Source organism: Mus musculus, chromosome 16 (assembly GCF_000001635.26).
Source record: "Mus musculus strain C57BL/6J chromosome 16, GRCm38.p6 C57BL/6J".
NCBI classification, from domain to species: domain Eukaryota; kingdom Metazoa; phylum Chordata; class Mammalia; order Rodentia; family Muridae; genus Mus; species Mus musculus.
The window spans coordinates 62,749,181-62,775,946 of record NC_000082.6 but is presented as its reverse complement, the minus strand read 5'-3'; the positions used below and the strand labels follow the sequence as shown (position 1 = coordinate 62,775,946).

The window sequence follows — 26,766 nt, the reverse complement described above, 5'->3', positions numbered from 1 at the left end:
CTCCTTAGACTTGAGAGGTTTGTCTGCGTGTTGTTGTCGTAGCTCTCTGTAAAACACACAGAAATCCACTTACAACTGTTTCATTGTGTTATTCCTTAGACTATGCAATACGTACAGTTTCAATTTTTTTAATATTCTCATTTGAAAGAGCAGTAAGGGGTGGAATTAATTTGACATTTTTCAGAATCCTAAGGTAATGTCCCTAGAGCACATAATCACAACAAAGGTGCTAGATGAAGTATTTTATGCTCTCATTTTTAGAGGTTTACAGATCTATTTGGCTGTGGTAGAGATATTGATATTTAGGATAAGAAAATCCAACTAAACACCTAATATGTTTTACATGTCATATATGACTTTGACACTGAAGTTTTCTGTATTTGACATAAGAAATAAAAATAAGTAGTAAGTTTAGATTTTAGTAAGGTTACATTATTATTTTTGGAACAATTTAAGGAGTATTTGTTTTGTGCCCACTCTTTATATGTTCCTTGATGATGCTCATATAGTAACTCCTACAAGCTTATTCATTTTAGGTATAGAATGTTGAATATCGTAAAAGATGGAAGAGAAGTACCTGAATCTATTGACATTTTGCCAAGTGGGGTTTTAATGTGATATCACTTGATTCGTAAGTTATAGATACTTTGCACATCTGTAGTGAGGATGGTGGTTGGCTCTGAAACACAAAGGTAAACTAATAAATAATATTGTAGACTTTGAACGGGGGAGAGTCTTGCACCAAGGGCAGAGAACTACCAGAGGTGTTCCAAATGAAGGCGCTTTTCATCTCAGTGGGACTAATGATAAAAGTTTCCTACAAGGCACTGGTGTCTTCATGCTGGTGTTTAAAGCCCAAATTAAGTTAGCCATGGTATTCACATGTGGAATGCAGAAGCAATGCTAGTTGCTGCATATAGAAAAGCAAAATTTAAAATGATGGCGATATTAAGTATGCAGTTTATACAGCATTTTTTTAAAAATCCACACTGGAAATTATTCTAGGCAAAAAGGTTGTGTCTTTGATTGATGAAAGGGTTTTAAATGATTGAAGAATTAGTCTACTTGTCTATCTGGTGACCCAGCTGCCTTCCCCTGTACTGTAGTGATACACTACCTTTCTTCCTCCTCTTCTTCCTCCTCCTCCTCCTCCCCTAATTGTTTTTCTTCTCATTCTCCTCTTTCTTTTTCTTATTCTTTTTTCTTCTTTTAAATTAAAACAGCTTTTGTAGGGCTGGGGAGGTGTCTCACCAGTTAAGGGTACTGGCTGCTCTTCCAGAGGTCTGAGTTCAGTTCCCAGCAACCACATGGTGGTTCCCAACCATCTATTATGTGATATAATATCCTCTTCTGGCATTCAGGTGTACATGCAAATAGAGTACTCACATACATAAAAGGAAATAAACCTTTAAAAAAAGCAGTTATTGCAATAAGTTAGTTTTTCTGAAAAAGAGCAAACAATTGTGATTCTAATGTAAACCATGAACTGCTAACCAGGAACAATGCAGCTTAATAGAGTGGCAAGGCCAAAATTCTCCACAAGGGCTGTAACCCTTCTAGAGTGAAATTCTCTTACTGCCAGGGGTACAGTTTAGACATCTGATTGACATTTGGTAGCAGGAAATATTAGAATTTTTACTCATGTTTGGCCTTTAAGCTACTCCTTCATGTCTGAAGGTATTTTAGTATTGTGTCTTCATTTAACTTTTCAATACTTGGTCACAAAGTACTTCTAGGTGAATTTGGCTGTTTTGAATCTGACGTGACCATTGACATCTCAGTATCTGGATTCTTAAATATTGCTCTAGGTTTAGGGAGATATCTGGTGAAGTCTATTCTACCCCATTGGCATTTTCACTTCCTTCTCGAACCCCTGCAACTCATATACTTGCTCTTTTGATGGTGACATCAAATTCTCATCCCCAACCCCCACTTTTATTTACTTTTTTCTCCAACAGTATCTTTTCAAGGCAACTACTGGTTTTCTTGTTATTTGATCTGTTCTACTGTTCCCGCCTTCCATTGCATTTAAGTATTTGTTAGTATTTGTCAATAGTAGCTTTAAGTTGTTGTTTCTCTGTTTAGGTATTAAGTTGCCTCTCTGTTTCCTTGAATCTTACCAAATTTTCCCCAAAGTTCTACTTTTAGCTCTTTTCATTAAGCAGGTCGCTGCTTGTTTTATGGTCAGTTCTTGTCTTATTTTATCCATGAGAGGTGGTCATGATGCTATGAAGATTTCTGGTACTTCGCATGCGTCTGTGGGCCCTTCTGATGCTTCAGCACTAGATGGCATCCTAAGTCTGGGTTTACTACAGCTCCACCGTTGGGTTTTTTGTTGTTGTTGTTGCTGCTGGTTCATCTCCCTGATTCCCCAAGCCACACTTTGTCACATATCTTTAGTAGGTATGCAGTTCAGAATGAACTAGAGGAGTGCCTAAATGTAGTAGTTTGTCATTACAAACCTTACTCCAAGGCTGGAGTGTGTCCATATGGCTCACCTGCAGTCACTGCTCTATGGTCAGGCATTAGAGCTAATCCTGGTTTTGTGCCACATGGGAAAGGATGAAGCCAGGCTCTTACCTGATGACTGATACTTATCTCCCTTCTCTTTGCTTAAAAATCACCACTCTTTTTTTTTTTTTTAACCTTGATTTTTGTGTATGTGTGTGTTGGAAGTTCACATGTCCACATGCCAGGACACACTTGTGGATGTCAAACTCTGACTTGCAGTAGTCAGCAATCTCCCTCCAACACGTGCACCCTGAGGATCAACTTTCAGGAGTTAGTTGTCTCCTCCCTCAATGCCTCTACGGCTCAAAGTAATGTGGTCAGGCTTTGGGACAAACTCCTTTACCGCTGACCGTTTCCACACCCCAGTACCTCTCTTTACTTGCCTTGAAGTAGATAGCTGCTGCCTCTTGATTTGTCAGGGAGGAAGTGGAATTGATAGTTTCATGGTTAAAAATACTGAAAACCAAGATTATAATCAGAGCCCACAGCCTACTGAGACCATCATAGCATGGGGATACTGAGACCTGCCTTGTTATATACTGCCTTATATCCACCCATGGACTTATATCCACCCGAGATCCTGAACATCTATAACCAGCCATAAGAAGGTTAGAAGTTTAGTTGATTAGCATTAGTTTAGTAGCATTAAGGCAGGTATGGGATCTCGGTTCATAGGCACAAGCCTATGGACTGGGATTGCTAGAATGTGCCCACTTTTACCAGGGTAATATTAACAACCTCAGCAGAGCTCAAATGCATTAAGGAAGAGAAATCTAACGCTGTCCTGGGAGCAGTTTTACCAAGAACGAGCCCAGATGTGAATTCTCTCTTCTCTTTCCCTGTGTCTTCCATCATTTCTCGTGCCTGTAATCTGTCAGGGTCTGAACCTGTGCTTGTCTAACTGCTGTCTTGTCTTTTCTGTGCTTGTGTCTGTGTCGGTGTCCCCAATAAAGAGTGATGTGCTGTGTTATTTGAGCAGCACAGAAAGCACATGGGAAGGAATGGAGAATACAGAGACTTGAACAGGGTTTTACAAGGGATGTCACTTTACTGATGTCAGTGCTGCACCATCATTGCAAACAGACTTAGCGGCCTATATCCATGACACTTCCAATAGTCATTGGGAAGATTTGCCTTATAAGGTTGCTTTCAGCCTATCTTCTATGTACTCTCATTTATATAATGTACACACATATATATTACTTGTGGGTGGGGGACATGGAAATGCATATATTTTAAGATTAAAGGTATATATTTGCTTAGATTATAAAAGCTGACCATATAGGAAGTCCACAAAATAATTAAGGCTGGTCATTACTTTTTTTTTCTTAAAGGCAAGTCAAACAAACAGGGTGAGTACATATAGTACTCAGTATTAAGTACTTAAGTTACTAGTCTTAAGTAACCTCAAAGTGTATTGTTAATGCGTCCTGTGAGGTTTAGCAAAAGATAGCCTCTTTCACTGTGAGAGATATGTTCATAATAATATATTGCCACCGTTCTAAGGCAAAGGCCTGACACTTTTCTGTCTTACCTGCTAGTGGGATGGGCCCTGATTTTGTTTGTTTGCTTGCTTGCTTGTTTTTTTGTCCTCCAAGGTTGTAGAAGGAGTGTAGAGTTAGTCTCTGGACTCTCAGGCCGTCTCAACACTGTGCCCCAAGGAAAAGCCACCTGCTCAGATTTTCTGCTTGATTTCCAGGTCCTTAGAGCCTCTTATCTGCAACTCTGCTTCCCAAGGTTGGTGGAACATCCAGCTGCCTAGCTAGGGAGTCACCTAGTAGTAGCCCAGGTGGGGGGCTGCAAGACGATCTGTATTTCAGTGAGGCAGGCTAGGCTACTGGATGTCAGGGGAATCCCTCTTCACGCTGCCTAGACTTGGAGGGATGCTGACAAGGACATCTCTTTCTTCTCTGCTTCCTTGGTGCATCTTCTTACACTATGCTAAAACGAGATACTCTGTCACCTGACTTTTCAAGCCCTTCAAAGCAGTGTCTCTTTGAGAAAACCACCATTGAAGGGTCTTCTTTAGCCACCATTCTGTCCTCAGTTTCTGTCACATTTAATCACAACAGCTATGCAGGTATGATCCCCATTTTACCAATCCCCATGAGGAAACCAATGCTGTCACAGAGCTAAATAACTTTCCTAGGCTGTTTGAACCCTTGTTTCTCTTACTGGGAGCTCATGTACTTAGTTAAAAAAACAAAACAAAACAAACAAAAAACCCCACTGCATTACCTTCCTTCATTTAAAATGAATGCCTTCCACCAGCAAGGAACTTTACACACCTATCAGAATTTATTGCTTACTGTCAACAGCTGGTACTTCAGAGTGAAAAACTGTATCTGAGGTATTGGTTGTTAAGCATCTTTAGCAATCTGTAAGTTTTCAAATTAAACTTGATTGAATAAATGTGATAGCTTCTAGGAGTGTGTGAGGCACACCACTGTATAAATATTTTATAAAGTATGCATTTATTTTTGTTTATAAAGTTATCATAACATTTACCTCTGAGCTGTATCTCTGAAACATTGATTTTTCTGCAGTTTCTTTGCTGAAAAGTAGAATTTGCCAATGACATTGCCTTGGAATACTTTGGAACTTTTTAATCCTTTATATTCAGGTTATCTTCTCTGTAACGAGTATGATCGCCCGAGAGGAAGATGGCTGAGACAGACGTTGGAATCTTTCATCCCACAGCCTTTGATAAATGTAATTAAAGTGTCTGAATTGGATGGCAGAGAAATGGGAGATGCCCAGCCTGCAACATTTGACAAGGTACTTTTATTGTATTGTGAAAAACCGACAGACTCCTGGTGATTCTGCATTGTGTTGCTCTGTTGTTCCTTTCCTTCTGCTTGCAGATGGTGCACTTTCTCAGGGCTCTGGGAGACTTTGATAAAGTGGATGTGGTGTGGGTGCGTTTTTCATTTGATGGTTACTATGCTTCAGTGCAAACAGTGATGTTGGGTTTGGGGATTAGAGAAAGTTATTTTCTGGACCTCAGTTACTCTGGAAATGATCAGTTATCCTTTGAACCAGTAAAAGGAAAAAAAAGGATACATTTTACTTTAATTCAGTAACATTTCATATCAGAGGATGATAGATGAAGAAAGGCCATTTCAATAAATTAAAATTGAATTTTCAACTCTTAAAAAGAAACAGTGACCCTGGCTTCAGTCCCCAACAATGTAAACTTTACTAGGGTAGGAAAAAATACTTGGAGTTCAGAAATACAGTCTCACTTCCTGAAGATGAGTAGCTTTTCTAAGTTTTAGCTGTAGTCATCAAGACTGTTAAATCCAGCTAGCTGTGATGGTGTACACAGAAGGCAGAGGCAAGATGTTCTCTGAGTTCTAGGCCAGCCTGGTTCACAGCATTACTTCCAGGATGGTCAGGGCTAAACAGAGAAGCCCTGCTCTTGAAAAACCAAAATAAATAAATGAATAAACAAACAACCAAAATAAAAAGGGAAAAGAATAGTGTTCAATTCAGTCAATAGCACCAATAGATGTTGAGTCTGCTCATGTTCCCTCTCTCCACTGAAACAAACCATGATACTGCATAGAGTTTTCTGTAAACAGAGACAACTAGATTGAAGGACTTAGCGTGTCACAACTTGGGTCCCTAAGGTGCTGGCTTTATTTATGTGCTGTTTGCCATGTAGCAACTCCACACACCTTGCCCGCCCTCTTTGTTTTCTCTAGGTGTTAGTTGACGCTCCATGTTCAAATGATCGAAGCTGGCTGTTCTCGTCGGACTCTCAGAAAGCTGCCTATAGGATCCATCAAAGGAAGAATTTGCCTGTCCTACAGGTAGAACTCGTAAGGTGAGGACTGTTTATTCAAAAGCCCATTTGGGTTCCTGATATAATTTAAATAGCTGCACTCAAGCATGTCAGTGGGCAAATGGAAAACTTCCTTGTAGGTGTTCTGATTAATTCCCCAAAAGGCCAAGCAAAAAAATTCCAGGCCGACTTTTTAAGCTCACATGCTGTAGTGCCCTCTTTCTCAGTGCCTCTTTCAAAAGCCCTGAAGGACATTGCTGCGGTTCAGAATTGGTTTCTGTCTAGGTCTGTCCGAAGCCAGGCGCTTAGCCTGCTGTTTAGCTAGGATGGCGCTGTCTTCCTGTAGAAGTGGTTTGGACCAGATTCCTCTTCTGGTGATTTTGTGGAGAAGCGCATCTCCTAGGAAGATGTGAATACTTGTTCACATTTGTCTCCCTCAAGGTTCTCGTTATTTCTCTCTAAGCTGTGAGTAGGCAGTCAGGCCCAGGGAATATTTCAGTTCACCTCTCAGGAAATAGCCTTTACTAGTTTTTAAAATTGTTTTATTTATTTACATTCTAAATGGTGTCCCTTCTTCCTGGTCCCCACTCCAAGAGTTCTTCACCCCTTCCCCCTCCTCTTTGCCTCTGAGAGGGTACTCTCCCACCCACCCCACCCATTCCCCTCATCCATCCAGAGATTGAGCCACCAACCAAAGAGCATTCACGGCAAGTACGTGGCCTGCAGCACATGTGTAGCAGAGGACTGCCTTCACTATTTTTATTCTGCTACTACCCAATCTCTTTGGATTTTCTATTTTATTTAATGCTTTTTTTCTCATTTTGTCTCAATTCTTTGTTTTCTGCTTGCTTCCTTTGTACAAGCCTTTTCTTATTAAAGCTCTAAAATACCTACAAGCTGTTAAATGAACATTTTTCTATCTCAAATCACTCTAGTTTTGATGTAAATTTGTCTGGAATTTGAATTATTATTTCTGTGTGTGTGTGTGTAGGCATATGCACCATGATGCATGGTACCTGTATGGATGTCACAGAACAAATTTTGGAAGTCAGTTCTTTCTCTCCACCATAGGTTCTAGGTATTGAACCCAAGTCATCAGGTTTGCATGGCAAATGCTTGTCACACACTTCACCTGCTCAGGTGTGAGAGGGCTTTAAGGTTCCTTCCTTTGTTTTTTCCTTCTTTCTTTTCCTTCTCACTTTTTTTTTCACACTATTTTGCTCTGTAACCCAGCCTGGCCTCCACTTTTCAACCCTCCTGCCTCAGCCTTTCCAGTGTTCAGATTATAGGCAGGAGCCACCAGGTCCAGATAAAATGTATTTTTTAATAACAATTAAAATATCCAGAAATGCTGATATTATAAGATGATGTTGTAAATGGTATAAGTCTCTTGGCCACACATCCAAGCACGTACCAGGTTTCTTTAAGACAAGACTAACCGTTGGGATTAAGTTTGTTTTAAATGCCGGAGAACTTTCTGCACCAATCTCTATGTATGTAAGTATACATAAAAAAATATGTTAAAAATAGCAGGTGTTATTATGTGCATATGTGCTGTAACTTGTACTTTTATATGTAGTATTTCAGAGTCTCTACATACGTCTACTTGCTCAACTTCTTTGGACTAGAGGAACAGTTTACTGTATTCTGTTTTCTTTCTCTTTCAAAACAGTTTCTGCACACTGTCTTTTGTCTCAGTGGACTGCTATCATAGCATTTTTCTTTATTGTGTTTGAATTATCTTCCAAAGTATATGATTGCAGCCCATAGTCTTATTTACAGGTTGCTTGCGTGACTGCCTACTCCATCTTAAACTATTCCCTTCCCTTGGCATTTGTGGTTATGTTTCCTTACTTGTGTTTGTATCTTCTCTATATTTTACCTAGATCATCTCACAAAACTTTATATTTCTTTAATCTGTTACTATCATTTTATTGAGATGGGTTCAAATGATATAAAGTGCTCTACTTCAAATATATATCTACATTGAGATTTCTTCCTAGCCTTGCACCTATACTCAGTAACCTACTAGACTGCCCTAGAAACATTCGTCTCAGTTAAGGTAAAACTCATATTTATAACACTTGATTAGCCCCACTGCCAAAGTCAACACATAAAAAATGAAATCAGAGCCTTATCGATCTGCCTGTTTTCTTCCTTAGTTAATGCCTTGCTGCCATGTCTTTGCCTAAGTCTGAAGCCTTCTTCAGCTACTCTGTTTCTCCAGAGCCAATCAATCCCTGTAACTGTTACACGTCTGTCAGCTCCATCCGGTTCTCTCAGCTCTTCACAGCCTGGCCTAGATACGGCCAGTAGCCATCCCTGAAGTGATTTCAGCTGGCTTCCGACAGTGCTCCAGTGTGAGCTCTACCTCTTCATTGTGCAGAGAAGCCACAGTGATGCATCTCACCTGTACCTTGAGCCCTCCCCATTGGCTGGCTCGTAGTGCTTCCACCTAAGCAGCAGGACTTCCAGCTCTTAACACAGTAGTCAAGGCCACTCTTCATTAACCGTCAGTGTCCTAAGCCTCTCCATGTAATGGACTTCCGGGAGCCACACCTCACAGAGCTGCAGGTTTCAGGGCTGAGGTCTCCATTTCCTGGTTATTGTGCTTTAAAGTTCTAATTCTAACCTTTTCTTCTAACTGTTGGCTTCAGGAATCAGCTCTGTTAGCTCTTAATCAACTCACTAGGACTAGGGTTGATACTCTTATGCTGTCTTTACCGTTTTGAAAAATGATATGTCTCTCTGTGTGTGTCTGTCTGTGTGTGTGTGTGTCTGTGTGTGTGTGTGTGTGTGTGTGTGTGAGAGAGAGAGAGAGAGAGAGAGAGAGAGAGAGGATATATGTGTGTAGTTGCTCTCCACTAGATATTTGCCTATGCTTATATCATTCTTTAAAAAAGACTGTAGGCCGGGCAGTGGTGGCGCACACCTTTAATCCCAGGACTTGGGAGTCAGAGGCAGGCAGATTTTTAAGTTCGAGGCCAGCCTGGTCTATAGAGTGAGTTTCAGGACAGCCAGGGCTACACAGAGAAACCCTGTCTCAAAAAAAAAAAAAAAAAAAAAAAAAAGACTGTAAGCATCTTGGAGAGTAGAGTTTTTATTCTGAATGTAGTGCCAACATATAAAGTAGATAAGTTAATATTTGTTTACAAAACAGCAAATTCCAAAACTGGAATATTTGAAATACACAGCTATAATTACTCTGCCCAAAGTCAGTCTGATCAAGATTGCAGCCTAGTCTTGTAATCATTATTGGGCTGCAAGGTAATTAGGCATAAAAGGAAAGCACTTTACATAATATATTGATTATTACAGCTTTTACACAGGCACGCATGCCTTTGGTTTGACTTTACTGTTATTTTTCCATGTCCTGACTTTTTTATGGTGCTATAGCATTTCAGTCATTCTGGAGATCATTACATACAGCACCGCTTCTGACATAAGAGCTGAAGCTGGTCCTTAGGAGACTCCATTCTTCTGTCTTCTTTACGCTTTGGACAAGATAGCTTATGTTCGAGCACACTGACAGGGCACAAACTGAGTGTCAGTTTTCATGTCCTCACGAAACTGAGAAAGGCCATCACTGCAGCTGCCATCCATCCTCTGCTCTGGACACTGGTGTGCAGGTTTGCATGCCTCGCCTCCGATTCCTGGGCTGCTCTGGGGTAGGCTGACTAGAAGCAGCTGATGCTTGTATCTGGCTAAGTGATAACAAGGTAAAGAGCAGCGAGTCAAATACAAAAGCCATAGGCACATTTTTTAAAAGAGTGATTTACTGATACAGAAAAAGATAAAGTATACCAACAATCTTTCCTTATCTCGCATTCTCCCCTTCAGAAGAGAAAAGGATTATGGTAATTTATTACATCAGAGATACCACTATCACTTACAAAGGAGGTTCTTTGGCCTCTGTTTTAATTTTTCTTGCATGCTTATTTTTTAAAGAAAGGTATAATCGTTGTGTTCTGTAATATGAGATAAATGGATTTCTATGCAATTTACAAGAGTAAATGGATAGTACGAGTTTTGGCCAAAGTATAAAGAATTGATAAGTCCTTGGTTGCATTTGTAAATAGCAGTTAGGAAAAAGGGAAGCATATGTTGCCTGGCCTGATACTGTGGACAAAGGATGGAGATAGTGAGCTTGCCATGTGTCTCAGGCTGAATACCAGAACTTAAGAGGGCTGAAGCAGGAGGATCTCTAGTTGAGCTATCTATGGATTGTCCCCGAACTTTTAAAACTGATTCCTTTCATATGCAATATTCATACTGTTTAGAATTTTAGCTTTAATAGTAAATAGTATGCAGTCATATATTAATATTTTGATATATAAATGAAAAGTGATATTTTATTTAGCGGAAGATTTTTATCTTAATTTCTAAAAAGAACTATTAGTAGATATGTAAGGTTTTTGGTATTTTGTTTTGTTTCATGATTTGTGTGGTGAAGGTGTCTTTTGGTGCTAAGATCAAACCCAGAGCCTTGCAGATACTAGGCAGCCCCTTCACAACTGAAGCTCTGTCTTCAGCTCCAATATTCTCTTATAAAGTCTTTCAAAAGCAAGTCTGTATGCAGTAGTATATGTAGTCATGACAATTACATAATTTAGTGTACTGTTTCCAGCACTGATAGCCACATCCATAACAGGCAGAGTGTTGACAGAAGTCAGGTCCCAAGGCAGAGCTCATTGCAGACTTAGAAGGGACTCTAGCGTATGTGAAAATCTCTGTGGAAGTTTTCAAGGATGAAGATCCAAGGTATATAAAATCCCACCACACAAACATCCCCTAAGCTATTCTTAGGCTGTCAGAGGGAAGAGCAGGAATTAAAGGAATAGTTGAGCACAACCCAATTTTATTCATAGAATGCTGTATACCTTAATGGTTGCTTCTCCAAATGGTTTCCGAGCCAGTCATTGCTGGTGTGTGCCATGCGTGTGTATATCTAGAATTGGAATTCTGTCACTCCGATTACATGTCAGTGGATCAGAAGAATAAGGAGTGGAGAAGTACACTGAAAACGAGAAACATGGTGTCTTCTTAGGTAGTAGTTTTGATATTTGTGCAGGAGACGTTTACATGATTTGGGGTTGGGGAACTGCTAATGGAAGAGTATGATTTATCACAAAAATATAGGTATCTTATTGCAGTAATGTATCATGTCATCCATTTCCTAGAAGAAAATCAATCACACATAAAATACTGACCCCTTCTGGGTTTCTGTTCTCACTACTTGACAAGTGAAATTGAATTTAAGAACTCATTGAAAGAGGAAGCTTAGATTATTGGGTAATGTTTTGAAAATTTGTATAAATCATCCAGGTAACAAGTCTTAAAACGTGGTACACTGACAGCAATAATTGTGTTTTAAAGAAGCAATAAAAAAATCATCTCTGATGCTCTTTAGCTAAGCTGAGGGACTACTCGTGACTTGGGAGTATGGGCCTTTATCATTTATCAATACGCTGACCAAAAAAGTCAGTCCTGATATCGGAGAATCATCATAATCATAGGCATACAGTATGGTTCCATCAGTGTGGGAGGTTTCGTTCACTATTCCTGTTATGAGATACGCTGTCCTCTATGAGTTCCTATTGGTTCACTTTGCATGTTTGTCAGCACATGCTAGTCATACATGTTTAGAATCCAGAAAACAGAAGCAAAGTATTCTGCCAATAATGGTAACGCTGAGTTTCTCCTTTCTCTGCCATTCTTAAGGTTAAGGTTAGACACCAGAGGTTCTGAGGTTAATTAAATCTGTAATTTGGCAAAGTGCACTTTTTGTTGTTGCTGCTGAGGATCGGGCTCAGGAACGAATTCCTCCTGGGTCCCTGCTCCTCTCCTGATCTACCCATACATCCAGCTCATACATTTGCTCTTTTTGATGATAGTGATCAGAATTTCATAGAAAATGAAATTATCAAAGTTCAGGAGAAATCGTACTATCCTTCTGTAGTTCTTATATTTCACTCAGAAATGATATCTTTCTATGGATTTTGTCACTAACAGTGTCTGTATTACTATGAAATACAATCTTAGTATAAGATTTTATCAGTATTTATTAATTTACCAAGCATCTATTAAAAATCTACTTTATATGGTGCGTTGCCAATCATTGTAAATAATAAAAGATGTACTTTTAATGTCCTGAGGAAAACATCAGAAAATGTAATAGAGATTGTACTAGAGAAATAGCTAAAGGGCAGATAAGGCAAGAAAAGTAGTACTACACACACACATACACGCATGCACACACATGCACGTGCATACACACACACATCTGCATGTATGTACACACATGCACGTGCATACACACACACGCACGTGCATACACACACACATCTGCATGTATGTACACACATGCACGTGCATACACACACACATGCATGTATGTACAAGTAAGTATAGTTTCAAAAAGAAAAATGGGGCTGTATTACTGGTGTTTTCTAGTAGTTTATTCTTTTCCCCCTTTGCTTGCTTTGTACCACACGTGCATGTGTGGGGCAGACATTAAGCTTTGGGTTCTAAGATACAACTGCGAGTATCAGGCTTGATGGCTGAACCTTTGCCTAGAGAGCCATCTTACTGACCTAACAGGAGTTATTCTTTGCCAACCTGTATGTTCTTGAGCCAGATTGTATACTTTTTTTTTCATTGCCAAGGATTAAGCCCAGGACCTTGCCCATCCGAGGCAAGTGTTCAAGCACTGGCCATACCCTGAGCCTCTACTTATATCAGTTTAACTGTACCTTTGACTGACACTTAGTTTCAAAGTTGTATTGTGAAACTGAAAATACCTCATTATTAGGGAAATACTGAAGTAATCTTTTTCAGTGATGTGATTTCATTTTATAAAATTAGATTTGTTAATTTGTTGAGAATTTTGTACATTATAATTTGACCATATTCAATCCCAGTTCTCTGTCTTATCTTCTCCCAGATCCACCCTATCTCCTTCCATCTAAGAACTTCATGTCTCCTTTTATTTATTCAGTGACATAATGACTTCAATTTGTGCTGCCCATTTACTTCTGGGGCCATCCACTGGAGCTTGGTTGATATACTAGGAGCCACAAGCTTAACAAAAACTGACTCTCACTCCCCATACACCATCAAGAGTCCATAGTTCCTCAGTTAGGAATCCCTTCCCATATCACGATAGAATGTTAGCTAGCTGGATTTTTTTTTTTTTTTTTTGTGCAGTTTTCTTCAAGCACTCACACTTTGTTTTATGTTTGATTTTTGGGTGGTTTTTGTTTTGTTTTGTTTTGTTTTGTTTTGTTTTGTTTTGTTTTGTTTTATGAGACAGGGTTCTCCAGTCCTGGAACTTGCTGTCTTGGACTTGTTCTGTAGTCTAGACTGAGTGCTGGGATTAAAGGTATATGCCACCCAGGCGGCAAGAGTCCATTGTGTGTTCAAGAGTGCAGTGGTCACATCAAGTCCAAAAGGTATTGTTTAGCTCTGGTCCTCCCCAACCTCTGGCTCTTACAGTCTTTGCATCCCTTCTTCCATGAGGACCCCCTGAACCTTAGGGAGAGAGAGTATATTCACGATTGAGCATTGGCCAGTATGCTACTTACGCTTTTGACTTGGCTAGTGAGTTGAGTCTGCATTTCCCATCCTCTGGTTATGCCTGAGAGCTACACCAGTACTTGGATATAAAAGAGGAAATTTAGAGGGCAGCTTGATAATATTTCCACCTAGCAAGCAGATACTGGCAAGGATGATGTTAAACAGGAAAGCTGCATTTACTTTTGCCGGGAGTACAAATTAGTGCAGTTACTGTGGAAACCAGTGCCGTGGTTTCTTAGAAATGAGAAATTGGTCTACCACATGGCCTAACTATAACACTCTTGAGCATATCCCTAATGTACTTTGTTTCTTACTGCAGAGACATATACTCATCTATGTTCATAGCTGCTCTATTCACAATACCTAGTACATGCCTAGATGTCTATCAGTTGATGTATAGATAATGAAAACACGGTACTTACACGGTAAAATTTTAATTAGCTATAAAAGAAAAGCAAAATTATGAACTTTGTAGGTGTATAGATCTGGAAAAATTATGCTGAGCAAATCCAGACCCAGAAAGATAAATGCCAATTGGATGGGAAGAAGGACGGATGGGACGGTAGAACAGAAGACGTAGTTGAGCAGATAATAATTAACTTTAAGGATGGTTTAAACCTATCATTTTATAGACTGTGTGTGTGTGTGTGTGTGTGTCTGTTTCTCTGTGTATATCTCTATCTGTATTTGTCTCTCTATCTCCCTCTGTGTGTCTGTCTCTTTCTGTCTCTCTGTATCTGTCTCTCTCTGTGTATATTTTTCGTATAGAAGAGTCCAATTGAAGTTACCCAGAATAGGGGATTTTGCTAATCCCAGAAGCATAGTTTTGCCAAGTAAAAATCTCAGTGATAGGTATGAGATGTTCCCTCTTGAGATTTTAGTCATAAGTATCCAAGAGAACCCCACAATAGACACACCATTGCCATTGCTCTTGGTCCTCTGCCATAACTTGATGCTAAAACCATATTGCTGAAGACCCCATACATACTGGTGATAAGATGTGGAGATATCAAATGTATACTGACCAGGAAGTTTATTCCCCTAGTGGCTAGCTCTTACAGGACTGCACAGTGCTATGCATGCAGCTGGGGAGGGGGACATCAACACTGTTATCTAACAGTGAACCCTGTGAAGGACAATAAAGACCAAATGACAAGATATTATGGGTGTAGTTGTACAAGTGTTGTTGAGTGGTTACTCATATACTTCTTGACAGGATTTAAGGCACAGAAGAAACCACATGCTTTGTAGAGTGAATCTGCCGTCATGGTTGGGGACCTCACGGACCCCATGGGGGAACCTACTGCTATTGTTTTACATCTATTTAGAAAGATTCGCTCTTCCATGTAGAGGATAGAGATTCGGGAGAAAACATGAAAGAAAGTTAATTAGGAACTATGGAGACTTTCCAAATGAGTGATTAATGAGAAATTAAGTTAAGGGACATAGATCTTATATATTCATCTATACCTGTGAATGTGCATGCATGTATATGTCCTTATATGTAGAGGCCAGTGCTTAACATCAAGTGTCTCTCTCTCTTGCTTCCACTTTATTTTGCTACAGGGTCTATTACTAAGCCTAGACTTTATCAATTCATTTAGGGTGACTAACTGTTGAGCTCTGGGAATTTACCCAACACTTTTCCTTCAGCGTTGAGGTCACAGATCCATGCTGCCATCCCTGGCTTTTACATGGGTGTTGGGGATCAAAGTCTGGTCTTCATGCATATGTGACAAGCATCTTAGCAGCTAAGTCAATCTCTATTTCCACAAAGATTTTCAAAGTAGAGTAGTAAGTATATAACTCACCTTAGTTTATGAAGCTTGTAAGATACTATTGGTATTAACGGAAGTCTAAGTTACATTTGCTTGGTAGCTTGCATGCAGACTTTGGGAATACAGGTCTGAACTTCCAGTGTATGCTTTTGCATTTTCTGAACATTCTTCCACTTAGTTCCAGCTCTGGCTCTTTTAGCCTCCTTCCTTTTTATTTTGAGACAGGGTCCTTCTGAGTTGCCTAAGCAAGCCTTCTGGACACAAGTGACCATTCTACCTGTGTTTCTCAAGAGTTGCGATAACTGTGCTGTACTGTACCAGGCTTGGAGTAGTCTCTTGTGCAACTTGGTACCCCATATTCTTCTTGAAACTTCTCAACTCTTTCTTTACCTGATAGATAAGAGTAGATTAGTGCACCCTGCTAATCACAGCTCCCTGCAATGCTTCTTCCATCAGAGCCATGCTCTGGCACTTGACCCCATTCCACTCTTCACTCTGGGTACCCGAGTTTACCATGCTGTTGACCTAAATGGGTTCTCTAAGATGCCATCTCAAAAGCTTACAGGCTTTTAATTATCTTATAATCTGGCCACTGCAGGAGTCAAATGACTTCTTTCTCTAAGAGGAGATCAATGTTTTTCTCTAAAGAATTATTTAGGTCAATGTGACTCTGTTCTGTAAAGACATAGTGATTTCTGCAGGATTGATTCAGGGAATGTCTTTAAAGGCAGTGTTCTATAGTATTGGTTCAGGGGACATCTATAAAGACAGGAATTCTACAGCACTGTTTGAGGGTATATCTATAAGATATTGGATTCTACAGCACTGATTCAGGAAACATATATAAAGATAGCGCTCTACATTATTGTTTCAGTTAATGTTGAAGGAGTACATAAGATGACCTTGAAAGTCCCTTAGTCTGTTAGTGTTTCTGTCCAGATGGAAGGGTATCCTGGGACACAGAAGCCCAGGAACTCATACAGTTATGAACAGAAAAGGTATCTCAGTGGGAGGGTATCCTGAGACATGGGGCGGGGGGGGGGGGAGGGGGGGACTAGGAACCACACAGCTCTGAGGTGGGACAGTGTCCCAAAGGAATGGTATGCTGAGACACTGAAGCCCAGGAATCACACAGCTCTGGGATGAAGCCTCCTCAGCAGAGGACATTGCAGCTCCCAGGGGAAGGTATCCCCAACTGAGCTGAGGAGCTTAGCAGCCTCAGCCCTACTCCATTTCTTTGCTTCTCTTTATTGCTTCTTGGCTTCTTCTAATGACAGAGTCACAACAGGCAGCGAATCTCATAAAAGAGATTAATTGGGGTGACAAATCTAGGTATGGCTGCCCCCTACTCCCAGGATCAGACAGTGAGAAATTGAACAAAGAGCAGGGCTTATATAGGATTTCTTAGGGGGCAGAGCTGTTCACAGCAGAGATTTCCACATTGACGATTGGTGAGATTTCAAGTCCTGAGCTTAGGGAGTTTAGGGATTAATGGGTTTTGTATGTATGTGGGGGGTGGGGGTGGGGAAGTCAGGGATTGGTAGGATTTTCTGCTCAGGGATTGGTGGGTATTTTCATCCCCTTTCCCCTGCATTGGGCCACGGGGCAGCATTGGGTGAGGTGCCATCTCTGTGGAGCTGCTAGGGAGGCTGGAGAAAAGGTGCTGCCACAGTGGATAGCTCCTGCAGTAGTGTCTCACAGTGGCTGCAAGCCCAGACAAGAAAGAAGGATTCATCACCTTGGACAGCTCCCATGATGCCACTAGGCTGAGGCAGGAAATGTTATGCCACCATGGACAGTTCCTGTGTGACAGTGCCTATAATTGGAGGAAAGGAGATGCTCCGCCCACCAGGGACAGCTTCTGTGACTGCTATAGGCCAAGGTGTCCTGGTGCTGCCTTTTTGACAGGAGCCAGCCATTTTTGACAGTTTTTGCCCAGACATCTTCCCTAGTTTAGGGCAGGAAGGAGGGACCAACCACTGCTTTGACTGCTTTTGAAGTGCTAGGTGTGATATTCTTATCTGGAGTAGAATTTCATTTAAAGACCATTTCTTATTTGAAAAATAAAAGTGGGGAAAAATAGTATCTCAAAACCATTGCTAAACAGTTCTGTTAAGAAACATGTTTTGTCATGAATCCAAATTAGATTGGTTCTGATGGTTTTTGTTTTTGAGAATGTTATGCGTGTTTAAGTTCATTGATAAAACCCAAACCTTTGTCTGTTCTGTCCATCCCTTTCCAGAAAGACCTCTGTACTCACACACAAACCTTCCCAGAAAAACCGCCCAGTCACACATGTACACACACACACAAACACCACACGCACAAGTAACTTTGTCGGAAACACCCTACAGCCTCACACACACACAAACCTTCCCAGAAACACTTCTGCAATCACACACACACACACACACACACACACACAGAGAGAGAGAGAGAGGGAGAGAGAGAGAGAGAGAGAGAGAGAGAGAGAGAGAGAGAGGAGAGGAGAGGAGGAGGGGAGTTTTGTTGATTTGCTTACAGTTTTTTAATTTCCTCTCTCTGAGTAAGTGAGATTTCATTTGGTAGATCAAAGATCCCATCTTTGAAGTTAGGTAGACTTAATGATGTGCTGCCACATTTTGCTAATTTAGGCAGCGTAATCTTACATTTATTATATTTAGTATTAATCAGAGAACTTTTAATACTTATCCCTTCCCCATACACATATTAATGAAGGAGTTAACTTTGCAGGAGACACACACACCTTGAGATGCTTAAGTGGAAGTTGGTAATAAGTGTGCTAAAGCCTGCGCTGTGTAGTCGGCTTCAGGGACACCTGGTGCTGCTTCCCTGTTCTCGTCGCATGTGTAAGAGATACCCCTTCTTCAAGGTAAAAACTGACTGCCAGGAGAGAGATGGTGGCTATGTCGATTCTTATACTGACAGAAGTCTGCCCTGTGGGCATGATGCTTTTGAAAACAGCAAGCTTGGTCATGATTCCTTATCTTTAGTTTACAGAACTTCTGTGATAATAAACAGGTTCTATCTAGAAGTTTGATTACTTACTAAGAGCACAGGGACGGGTACCCTCAAGGCTTGTAAAATAATACTTTTAAAACTGATGATAGCACCGGCTAGCTATCAACCTAGGAATCTCTGTGTTTTGATGTTTATAGTACCTAAAACTTAATTTCAAATCTGCATTTGTTTGACAGATTGCACATGAGCCCCAACTTTTCACCTTAATGCTTCGGTGGTTGCAGTGCATAGTCGCACAGGGACAATGCTTTCTTGCCTCGACTGCTGCTTTCCAGCAGCCCCAGTAAACTGGTAGACAGGGAAGGGGGTGATGAGAAACAGGCAGTGGGAAGGAACAACGTGAGAGCCTCTGAAAAGGAACAAAAGCAGGAAAATTGGAAAGGAAAACTAGAGGGCAAGGGTGAACCATGCGAAGAGGCAGATCTAGGAATGAAAGAAAAATAAAGGAAAGAGCTCCTCCCCAGTCCTGGGGTAAAAACAGGGATGGGGGCAGAGGAGTTAGACACTGCAGCTGGAGGAAGGAAAGGCACAAAGCAGAGATTTAAAGGGCTCAGAAGAGTTAGCGCTATAGTTTGACAGTTTGTTAAATTGATTCAGTTGGTTCTGTTATTCCATCAACTAAGGGAAGTATCTTCCTTGAAAATCAATTTATTTTCTCCCTTTTAGATCAAATTGCCCTTACCACCATCTTTAAATATATTCTGTTAGATGTCTCTTTTCTTAGGAAACAAAACAAAACAAAACAAGAAAAAAAACCTAACAAAATCTAAGATAATTGTATTTAAAGTTATTTAATTATACTTTTGGTACTACACATCTCATTTTTAAGGCAGTAACCATTTTTAATGGGGTCAAGTTACTTACTAAAAGTTACCGAATAGAGGCTGGAGGGATGAGTTCTGCTCTTGAAGAGTCCCAGAGCTTGATTCCTTGCTCCCGTAACAGATGGCTTACAACTCCTGCTAATTCCAGCTAGCTACAAGGGATATAACACCCTCCCTTGGCCTCCACAGGTAGTGTACTTACAGATACAAATCTACAAAAAGACAACCACTTAAACACATAATTAAAAATAAAATCTTTCAGCACAGCAACAATTCCACGTTACCAGGGCTAGGGCCGCAGTGCTTTAAGCAGTAGCCTGCCCTTACTGGTTGTGTTACTTATTGTGGGACTCATCTTAAGGCTAGGTTGCCTTGAAGACCTTTTGCATTTCATATAAATAGGAAAACCTTTATTTTTTTTCCCCAGGTGAAGCTTCTGGCCTCTCTTAGAGGCTGCTTGAGCTGGGTTTTACTCTGAATTTTATGAATGTTTGCTGAAATTAAATTCATTCTTATGTTTGATGTTGAATATTTTCCTCATGACCTCCCTCTTAAGATAAAACTCATTCATTTATTCATTATATTTTAAAATTGCAAGCTAAGTTTAGTGGCTTATGCCTGCCACTAAATTCAGGGGCTTGCATGAAGTCTATACCAGCCTGAATACATAGCAAATCCCAAGCCAGCCAGAGTTTTGTCAAGCAAAGTGCTGTCTTGAAATAGAAACAAAACCAAATGCATGGACCTGTGCAGAACGATTATAACATCAGGGGGAAAGCTGCTAATTAAAATCGCAGTCTACCATGATCACATAGGATAGCTCCTCTGCACAAAATGGAAGACTCCCTTTACTAGCAGGGCTTCCCCCTTTCTGACCTTGCCTGGGGAGCACTTCCCATACTACATGCTCTACCTGAGGAAGGTCAAGTAGTACTTGGCCAATTTACAAATCCAACTTCCTCTTTTCCTGATAAGAACCCACCCAGCAAGTACCTGGAATTACTGGAATGCCTGTCGGCACAATTGAGGCATTCACAGTACTTTAAACTTCCGCCAATGATTTCATTCACCGTGGAAACTCCTTCCCATTCTCCAAACTTCATATAAAATCTTCCCCGTGCCTGTTCTTGACTCTGTTTCATCCTTCCAACTTGGTTTACAGCAGTGCATAGACACCCTGAGAGGGAAGAAATGGATGATGGGGAACCACAGACTGGTCCCCAACACACTCACACCACAATAACAGAGTCATTTTAAAGAAACTGAAAATATAGAACTTGGGGAAACTATCCTAAGGGGTTTCATGGACAATAAGTTAAGCTTTCCCAGACTACATACTAGGCAGTGGGCTATAACAGATGAATCAGTGTTCACCTGATTAAAGAAAGAAGCATGTTTCTGGGGGGAGGGGCTTATGTAATCCTTAGAACTAAACATATAAAAAAGGCAAAGAAATCGAATTGCATAACTAGGTGTATAGTTACAGAACGGTATCTGGCTGCCTAGAAACAGGAATTCTGTTTGTTTGCTTAGAGAAGACTCTCCCCAAGTGTTTCAGAGCTGGAGTCTGAGAATTAAGTCACATCCAGTTGGTTACATAGACTCACTTGAGCTGACCAGGCTGACAGCATATGAGATAGGGAGATCCCATGATGGTGAAGAAGAAGACTTCTGTCTTAGTTACGATTTCTATTGCTATAAAGAGAAACCATGACCACAGCAACTCTTAGGAAGGAAGACATTTAATTTGGGCTGGCTTACAAATTAGTCTTTTATTATCATGGCAGGAAACGTGGTGGCATGCAGTCAGACATGGTGCAGGAGAACAAGCTGAGAGTTCTACATTTTTATACGTAGACAGAAGGAGACTATGTGTCACACAGGGTGTAGCTTGAGCATAGGAGACCTCAGAGCCCATCCCAACAGTGACTTACTCCAACATGGCCTAATAGAGCCAAGCATTCAAATACATGAGTTTATGGGGTCCATACCTAACCAACCACCTGACCGTCTCTGTATTTCCAAATTCTGTGTAGATCTATTGTTACTCTTAAGCTTCTACCTTTAATGGTGTTAGAGATCTATAGAGGAGCTGTTGGACTACTTTGTGAGTTAAATGGTACAGAATTAAAAGTTGATACTCTGTGACTGCACAAGGGAGTGTGTACATATACTATCTTCTACATATACATTGAACTAGTGGGTCTGTAGTCACACACATTTTAAGAAGTCATGCCAATTAGACAACTCTATCAAGAGGTAGAGTATGTGATTTTTAAAATAAAATTATGATGGTATAGTCAAGGACATTGGCCATATTAGCAAGGGTTCTCCAGAGAAACTGCATGCAATTACAGAGGTTAATAAGCCCATAATTCACAGGGTAGACCAGCAGGCTGGAGACCTAGGGAAGAGCCCACATTGCACTTGAGTCTATCACAATCTGCTGTAGAGTTTCTTCTTTAAGTGAGGTCAATATTTTGTTCAACTCAGTATTTCAACTAATTGTTCAAGTCCCACCCATATTATGAAGTGCAGCCTGCTTTATTAGTCTCTCAATTCAAATGCTAATTTTATTTAACCTCTTCGCCCTCAGAGATAAGCTCAGAATAATGTTTAACCAAGTATCAGAGCACAGTCCAATGAAGCTTTAAAAAGTTATCAGTTATCCACTCTAGCATAGGAACTTGTAGTTTTGTCACCTTGTTCCTTATTACCTGCTTCTTATACCATTATTACATTTTAGATTTTGCTATAGCAACTACAGTGTGATACCTACTTCAGTGTTAGTCAAGTTATCCTTTTCCTTATATAACAGAGAAAAGACAGTTTTTATAATAATGACTTAAATAATAACATAAATAAGCTTAGTAAAGTAGTACTGACAATCAGTAGACAGCCAGGTTCCACAGTTAAAGGGCCTGAGCCTTTCAGGGCAGCCAGTCCAGTTCTTTCTGTTTAATTAGAATTCTACTTGTACGAAGGCGTAAACAAGCATAACTAACATTGTGTACACTCAGGTTCTCAGGTCATTGCCTCAGACTTGCCAGCTCCTGGCTCTCTATGTTAAAATGCCTGAAGGCATGCAGGTTTTCCCTTCCTTCCAGCTCTTTGCAGGATAAAATGAATGTCTGTTGCATCCTAGGTCTTGTTGCCCTAGATTCTGTACTTAGTTTAGCTGTTGCAAAAGAGCTGTTTGCTCTAAGAAGCACCGGTGAGCTTGTGGCCCTGCTCTCGTTTTAGCTTAGGTTGGCAGTCTGTGCTTCTCTAATTAGCAGTGTAACTTAGTCAGGGTTTGTAACCCTTGTTCTGATAAATAGAGTCAGACTTTTTACCCTGTAGACTTTGTAAGGTCTTATTAAGGCTGCATATGCAATGTTCTTTAGGCATCAGATAAATAAGAAATAGTGTTAATACATAGACTGATCACATGTCCTTTGCACATTTAGTTTGTTACTGGTGCTTTTACTTGGAGTTTAAACTGCATGTTTCCAGGTTCTTGGCATCCTGACTTGACTTTTTTTAAAGTTTAATGCTAAAGTATGAAAGGTGGTGTCTTAGTTAGGAATTTATTGCTGTGAATAGACACCATGACCATGGCAACCCTTATAAAAGCAAACATTTAATTGGGCTGGCTTACAGTTCACTGTCATCATGGTAGGAAACATGGCAACATTGAAGCACACATGGTGCTGGAGGAGCAGAGAGTTGTCCATCTTCATCTAAAGGCATTGAGGAGAAGAATCTGTTTTCCACAGCTAGACAGGAGGAGGCTCTTAAAGTTCACCCCCACACTGACCTACATCTTGCAACAAGGCCATGCCTCCTAATAGTGCCCCTTCCCATGACAAGCATATTCAAACTACCACATTCCACGTCCTGGCACTCCATAGGCTTCTTCAAACATGTGAGTCTATGGGGGCCATACCTAGCCACAGTATAATACAAAATACATTTAGGCCAACTTCCAAAGTTCCCATAGTCTATCATAGTCTCAAAAGTCTATCACAGTTTCAAAGTTCAACGTCTCTTCTGAGATTCATGCATTCTCTTAACTGTAATCCCCTGTGAAATGAAAATCAAAAGTAGATAACATAATTAAAATATCTCAGGATATACATTACCATTCCAGAACTTTATGGTGAGGAAATATTGGACCAAAGTAAGAACAGAAAGCAGCTGGGCAAACTCCATACTCTGTATCTCCATGTCTGAAGTTTAGTTCCTTTTAGCAATGATAAATGCAACACACTTCTATCTCTTGGGCTGGTTCCACTTCTGGTTAGCAGCTTTCCTCAGCAGTTATTCCATGGTTCTGGCATCTCTAACATCTTCGGGTATCCAAGACAACTTCAACATTACAGCTTCTTGTTCCAAAATCTGAGATCCACATATGATCTGGGTTCCTCCAAAAGGCTTGGGTCACTTTTCTAGCTCTGCCCTCTGTAGCAGTCTAGGCTCTAGTTGACTCCACTCCACTGCTGCTGCTTTACTTAGTGATCGTCCCATGGTAGTGGAATCTCCAATTTGCTGGGGTTTTCCACTGTAACTAGGCTTCACCAATAGCCTCTCATAGCCTCCCTTCATGGTGCCAAACCTCAACTTCTTTGCATGATCTTTTCAGTCCTAGACTGTCAACTTCAACTGAGGTTCACCTTTACCAATTGCCTTTCATGGCCTCTCACAATGCCAAGCCTCAGCTACTCTCCATGACCCCTTCATACTTTCAAAACTAGTACCATCTGAGTGATTCTTACATATTATCAAGTATAGTTGCCAGCAGGATGTATATTTCTGGGACACTGCTTCTTTTTTTTTTAATTAGGTATTTTCCTCATTTACATTTCCAATGCTATCACAAAAGTCCCCCATACCCTCCCACCAACTCCCCTACCCACCCACTCCCACCTTTTGGCCCTGGCATTCCCCTGTACTGGGGCATATAAAGTTTACAAGTCCAATGGGCCTCTCTTTCCAGTGATGGCCGACTAGGTCATCTTTTGATACATATGCAGCTAGAGTCAAGAGCTCCGGAGTACTGGTTAGTTCATATTGTTGTTCCACCTATAGGGTTGCAGATCCCTTTAGCTCCTTGGGTACTTTCTCTAGCTCCTCCATTGGGGGGCCATGTGATCCATCCAATAGCTGACTATGAGCATCCACTTCTGTGTTTGCTAGGCCCTGGCATAGTCTCACATGAGACAGCTATATCTGGGTCCTTTCAGCAAAATCTTGCTAGTGTATGCAATAGTGTCAGCGTTTGGAAGCTGATTATGGGATGGAACACTGGATATGGCAGTCTCTAGATGGTCCATTCTTTCGACACAGTTCCAAACTTTGTCTCTGTAATTCCTTCCATGGGTGTTTTGTTCCCAATTCTAAGAAGGGGCACAGTGTCCACACTTTGGTCTTCATTCTTCTTGAGTTTCATGCGTTTAGAAATTGTATCTTATATCTTGGGTATCCTAAGTTTCTGGGCTAATATCTACTTATCAATGAGTACATATTGTACAAGTTCCTTTGTGATTGGGTTACCTCACTCAGGATGATGCCCTCCAGGTCCATCCATTTGCCTAGGAATTTCATAAATTAATTCTTTTTAATAACTGAGTAGTACTCCATTGTGTAAATGTACCACATTTTCTGTATCCATTCCTCTGTTGAGGGGCATCTGGGTTCTTTCCAGCTTCTGGCTATTATAAATAAGGCTGCTATGAACATAGTGGAGCATGTGTCCTTCTTACCGGTTGGAACATCTTCTGGATATATGCCCAGGAGAGGTATTGCTGGATACTCCAGTAGTACTATGTGCAGTTTTCTGAGGAACTGCCAGACTGATTTCCAGAGTGGTTGTACAAGCTTGCAATCCCGCCAACAATGGAGGAATGTTCCTCTTTCTCCACATCCTCGCCAGCATCTGCTGTCACCTGAATTTTTGATCTTAGCCATTCTGTCTGGTGTGAGGTGGAATCTCAGGGTTGTTTTGATTTGCATTTCCCTGATGATTAAAGATGCTGAACATTTTTTCAGGTGCTTCTCTGCCATTTGGTATTCCTCAGGTGAGAATTCTTTGTTTAGCTCTGAGCCCCATTTTTTAATGGGGTTATTTGATTTTCTGAAGTCCACCTTCTTGAGTTCTTTATTTATATTGGATATTAGTTCCCTATCTGATTTAGGATAGGTAAAGATCCTTTCCCAATCTGTTGGTGGTCTTTTTGCCTTATTGACTGTGTCTCTTGCCTTGCAGAAGCTTTGCAGTTTCATGAGGTCCCATTTGTCAATTCTCGATCTTACAGCAGAAGCCATTGCTGTTCTATTAAGGACTATTTCCCTTGTACCCATATTTTCGAGGGTTTTCCCCACTTTCTCTGCAGTAAGTTTCAGTGTCTCTGGTTTTATGTGGAGTTTCTTAATCCACTTAGATTTGACCTTAGTACAAGGAGATAGGAATGGATCAATTCACATTCTTCTACATGATAACCGCCAGTTGTGCCAGCACCATTTGTAGAAGATGCTGTCTTATTTCCACTGGATGGTTTTTGCTCCCTTGTCGAAGATCAAATGACCATAGGTGTGTGGGTTCATTTCTGGGTCTTCAATTCTATTCCATTGGTCTACTTGTCTCACTATACCAGTACCATGCAGTTTTTAACACAATTGCTCTGTAGTACAGCTTTAGGTCAGGCATGGTGATTCCACCAGAGGTTCTTTTATCCTTGAGAAGAGTTTTTGCTATCCTAGGTTTTTTTTTATTCCAGATGAATTTGCAGATTGCTCTTTCTAATTTGTTGAAGAATTGAGTTGGAATTTTGATGGGGAGTGCATTGAATCTCTAGATTGCTTTTGGCAAGATAGCCATTTTTACAATGTTGATCCTGCCAATCCATGAGCATGGGAGATCTTTCCATCTTCTGAGATCTTCTTTAATTTCTTTCTTCAGAGACTTGAAGTTCTCATCATACAGAACTTTCACTTCTTTAGTTAGAGTCACGCCAAGGTATTTTATATTATTTGTGACTATTGAGAAGGGTATTGTTTCCCAAATTTCTTCCTCAGTCTGTTTATCCTTTGTGTAGAGGAAGGCCATTGACTTGTTTGAGTTAATTTTATATCCAGCTACTTTATTGAAGCTGTATATCAAGCTTAGTAGTTCTCTGGTGGAATTTTTAGGATCCCTTATATATACTATCATATCATCTGCAAAAAGTGATATGGTGAGAAGCTGGAAGCAATCCCACTAAAATCAGGGACTAGACAAGGTTGCCCACTT

The 26,766-nt window shown here is 40.5% G+C and overlaps 1 protein-coding gene and 1 long non-coding RNA gene across 4 annotated transcripts in view; one reads left to right on the top strand and one right to left on the bottom strand.

The window, feature by feature from the left end:
* Positions 1 to 26,766, top strand: part of Nsun3 (NOL1/NOP2/Sun domain family member 3) — a 54,441-nt gene that overhangs the window by 10,938 nt on the left and 16,737 nt on the right. Inside the window, exons 4-6 of one of the 3 annotated variants that reach the window (XM_006521671.4) lie at positions 4,211 to 4,248; positions 5,135 to 5,289; positions 6,219 to 6,340. In XM_006521671.4, coding sequence (XP_006521734.1) covers positions 4,211 to 4,248; positions 5,135 to 5,289; positions 6,219 to 6,340 — 315 coding nt within the window. The other 2 variants (NM_178925.3, XM_011245798.3) reach the window with 2 other exon arrangements.
* Gm52231 lies at positions 9,703 to 20,536 on the bottom strand. Its single transcript, XR_003951856.1, has 3 exons — positions 20,490 to 20,536; positions 11,179 to 11,315; positions 9,703 to 10,002 (listed from the first exon to the last, which is right to left on the bottom strand). It is a non-coding gene; the product is annotated as a predicted gene, 52231 (long non-coding RNA).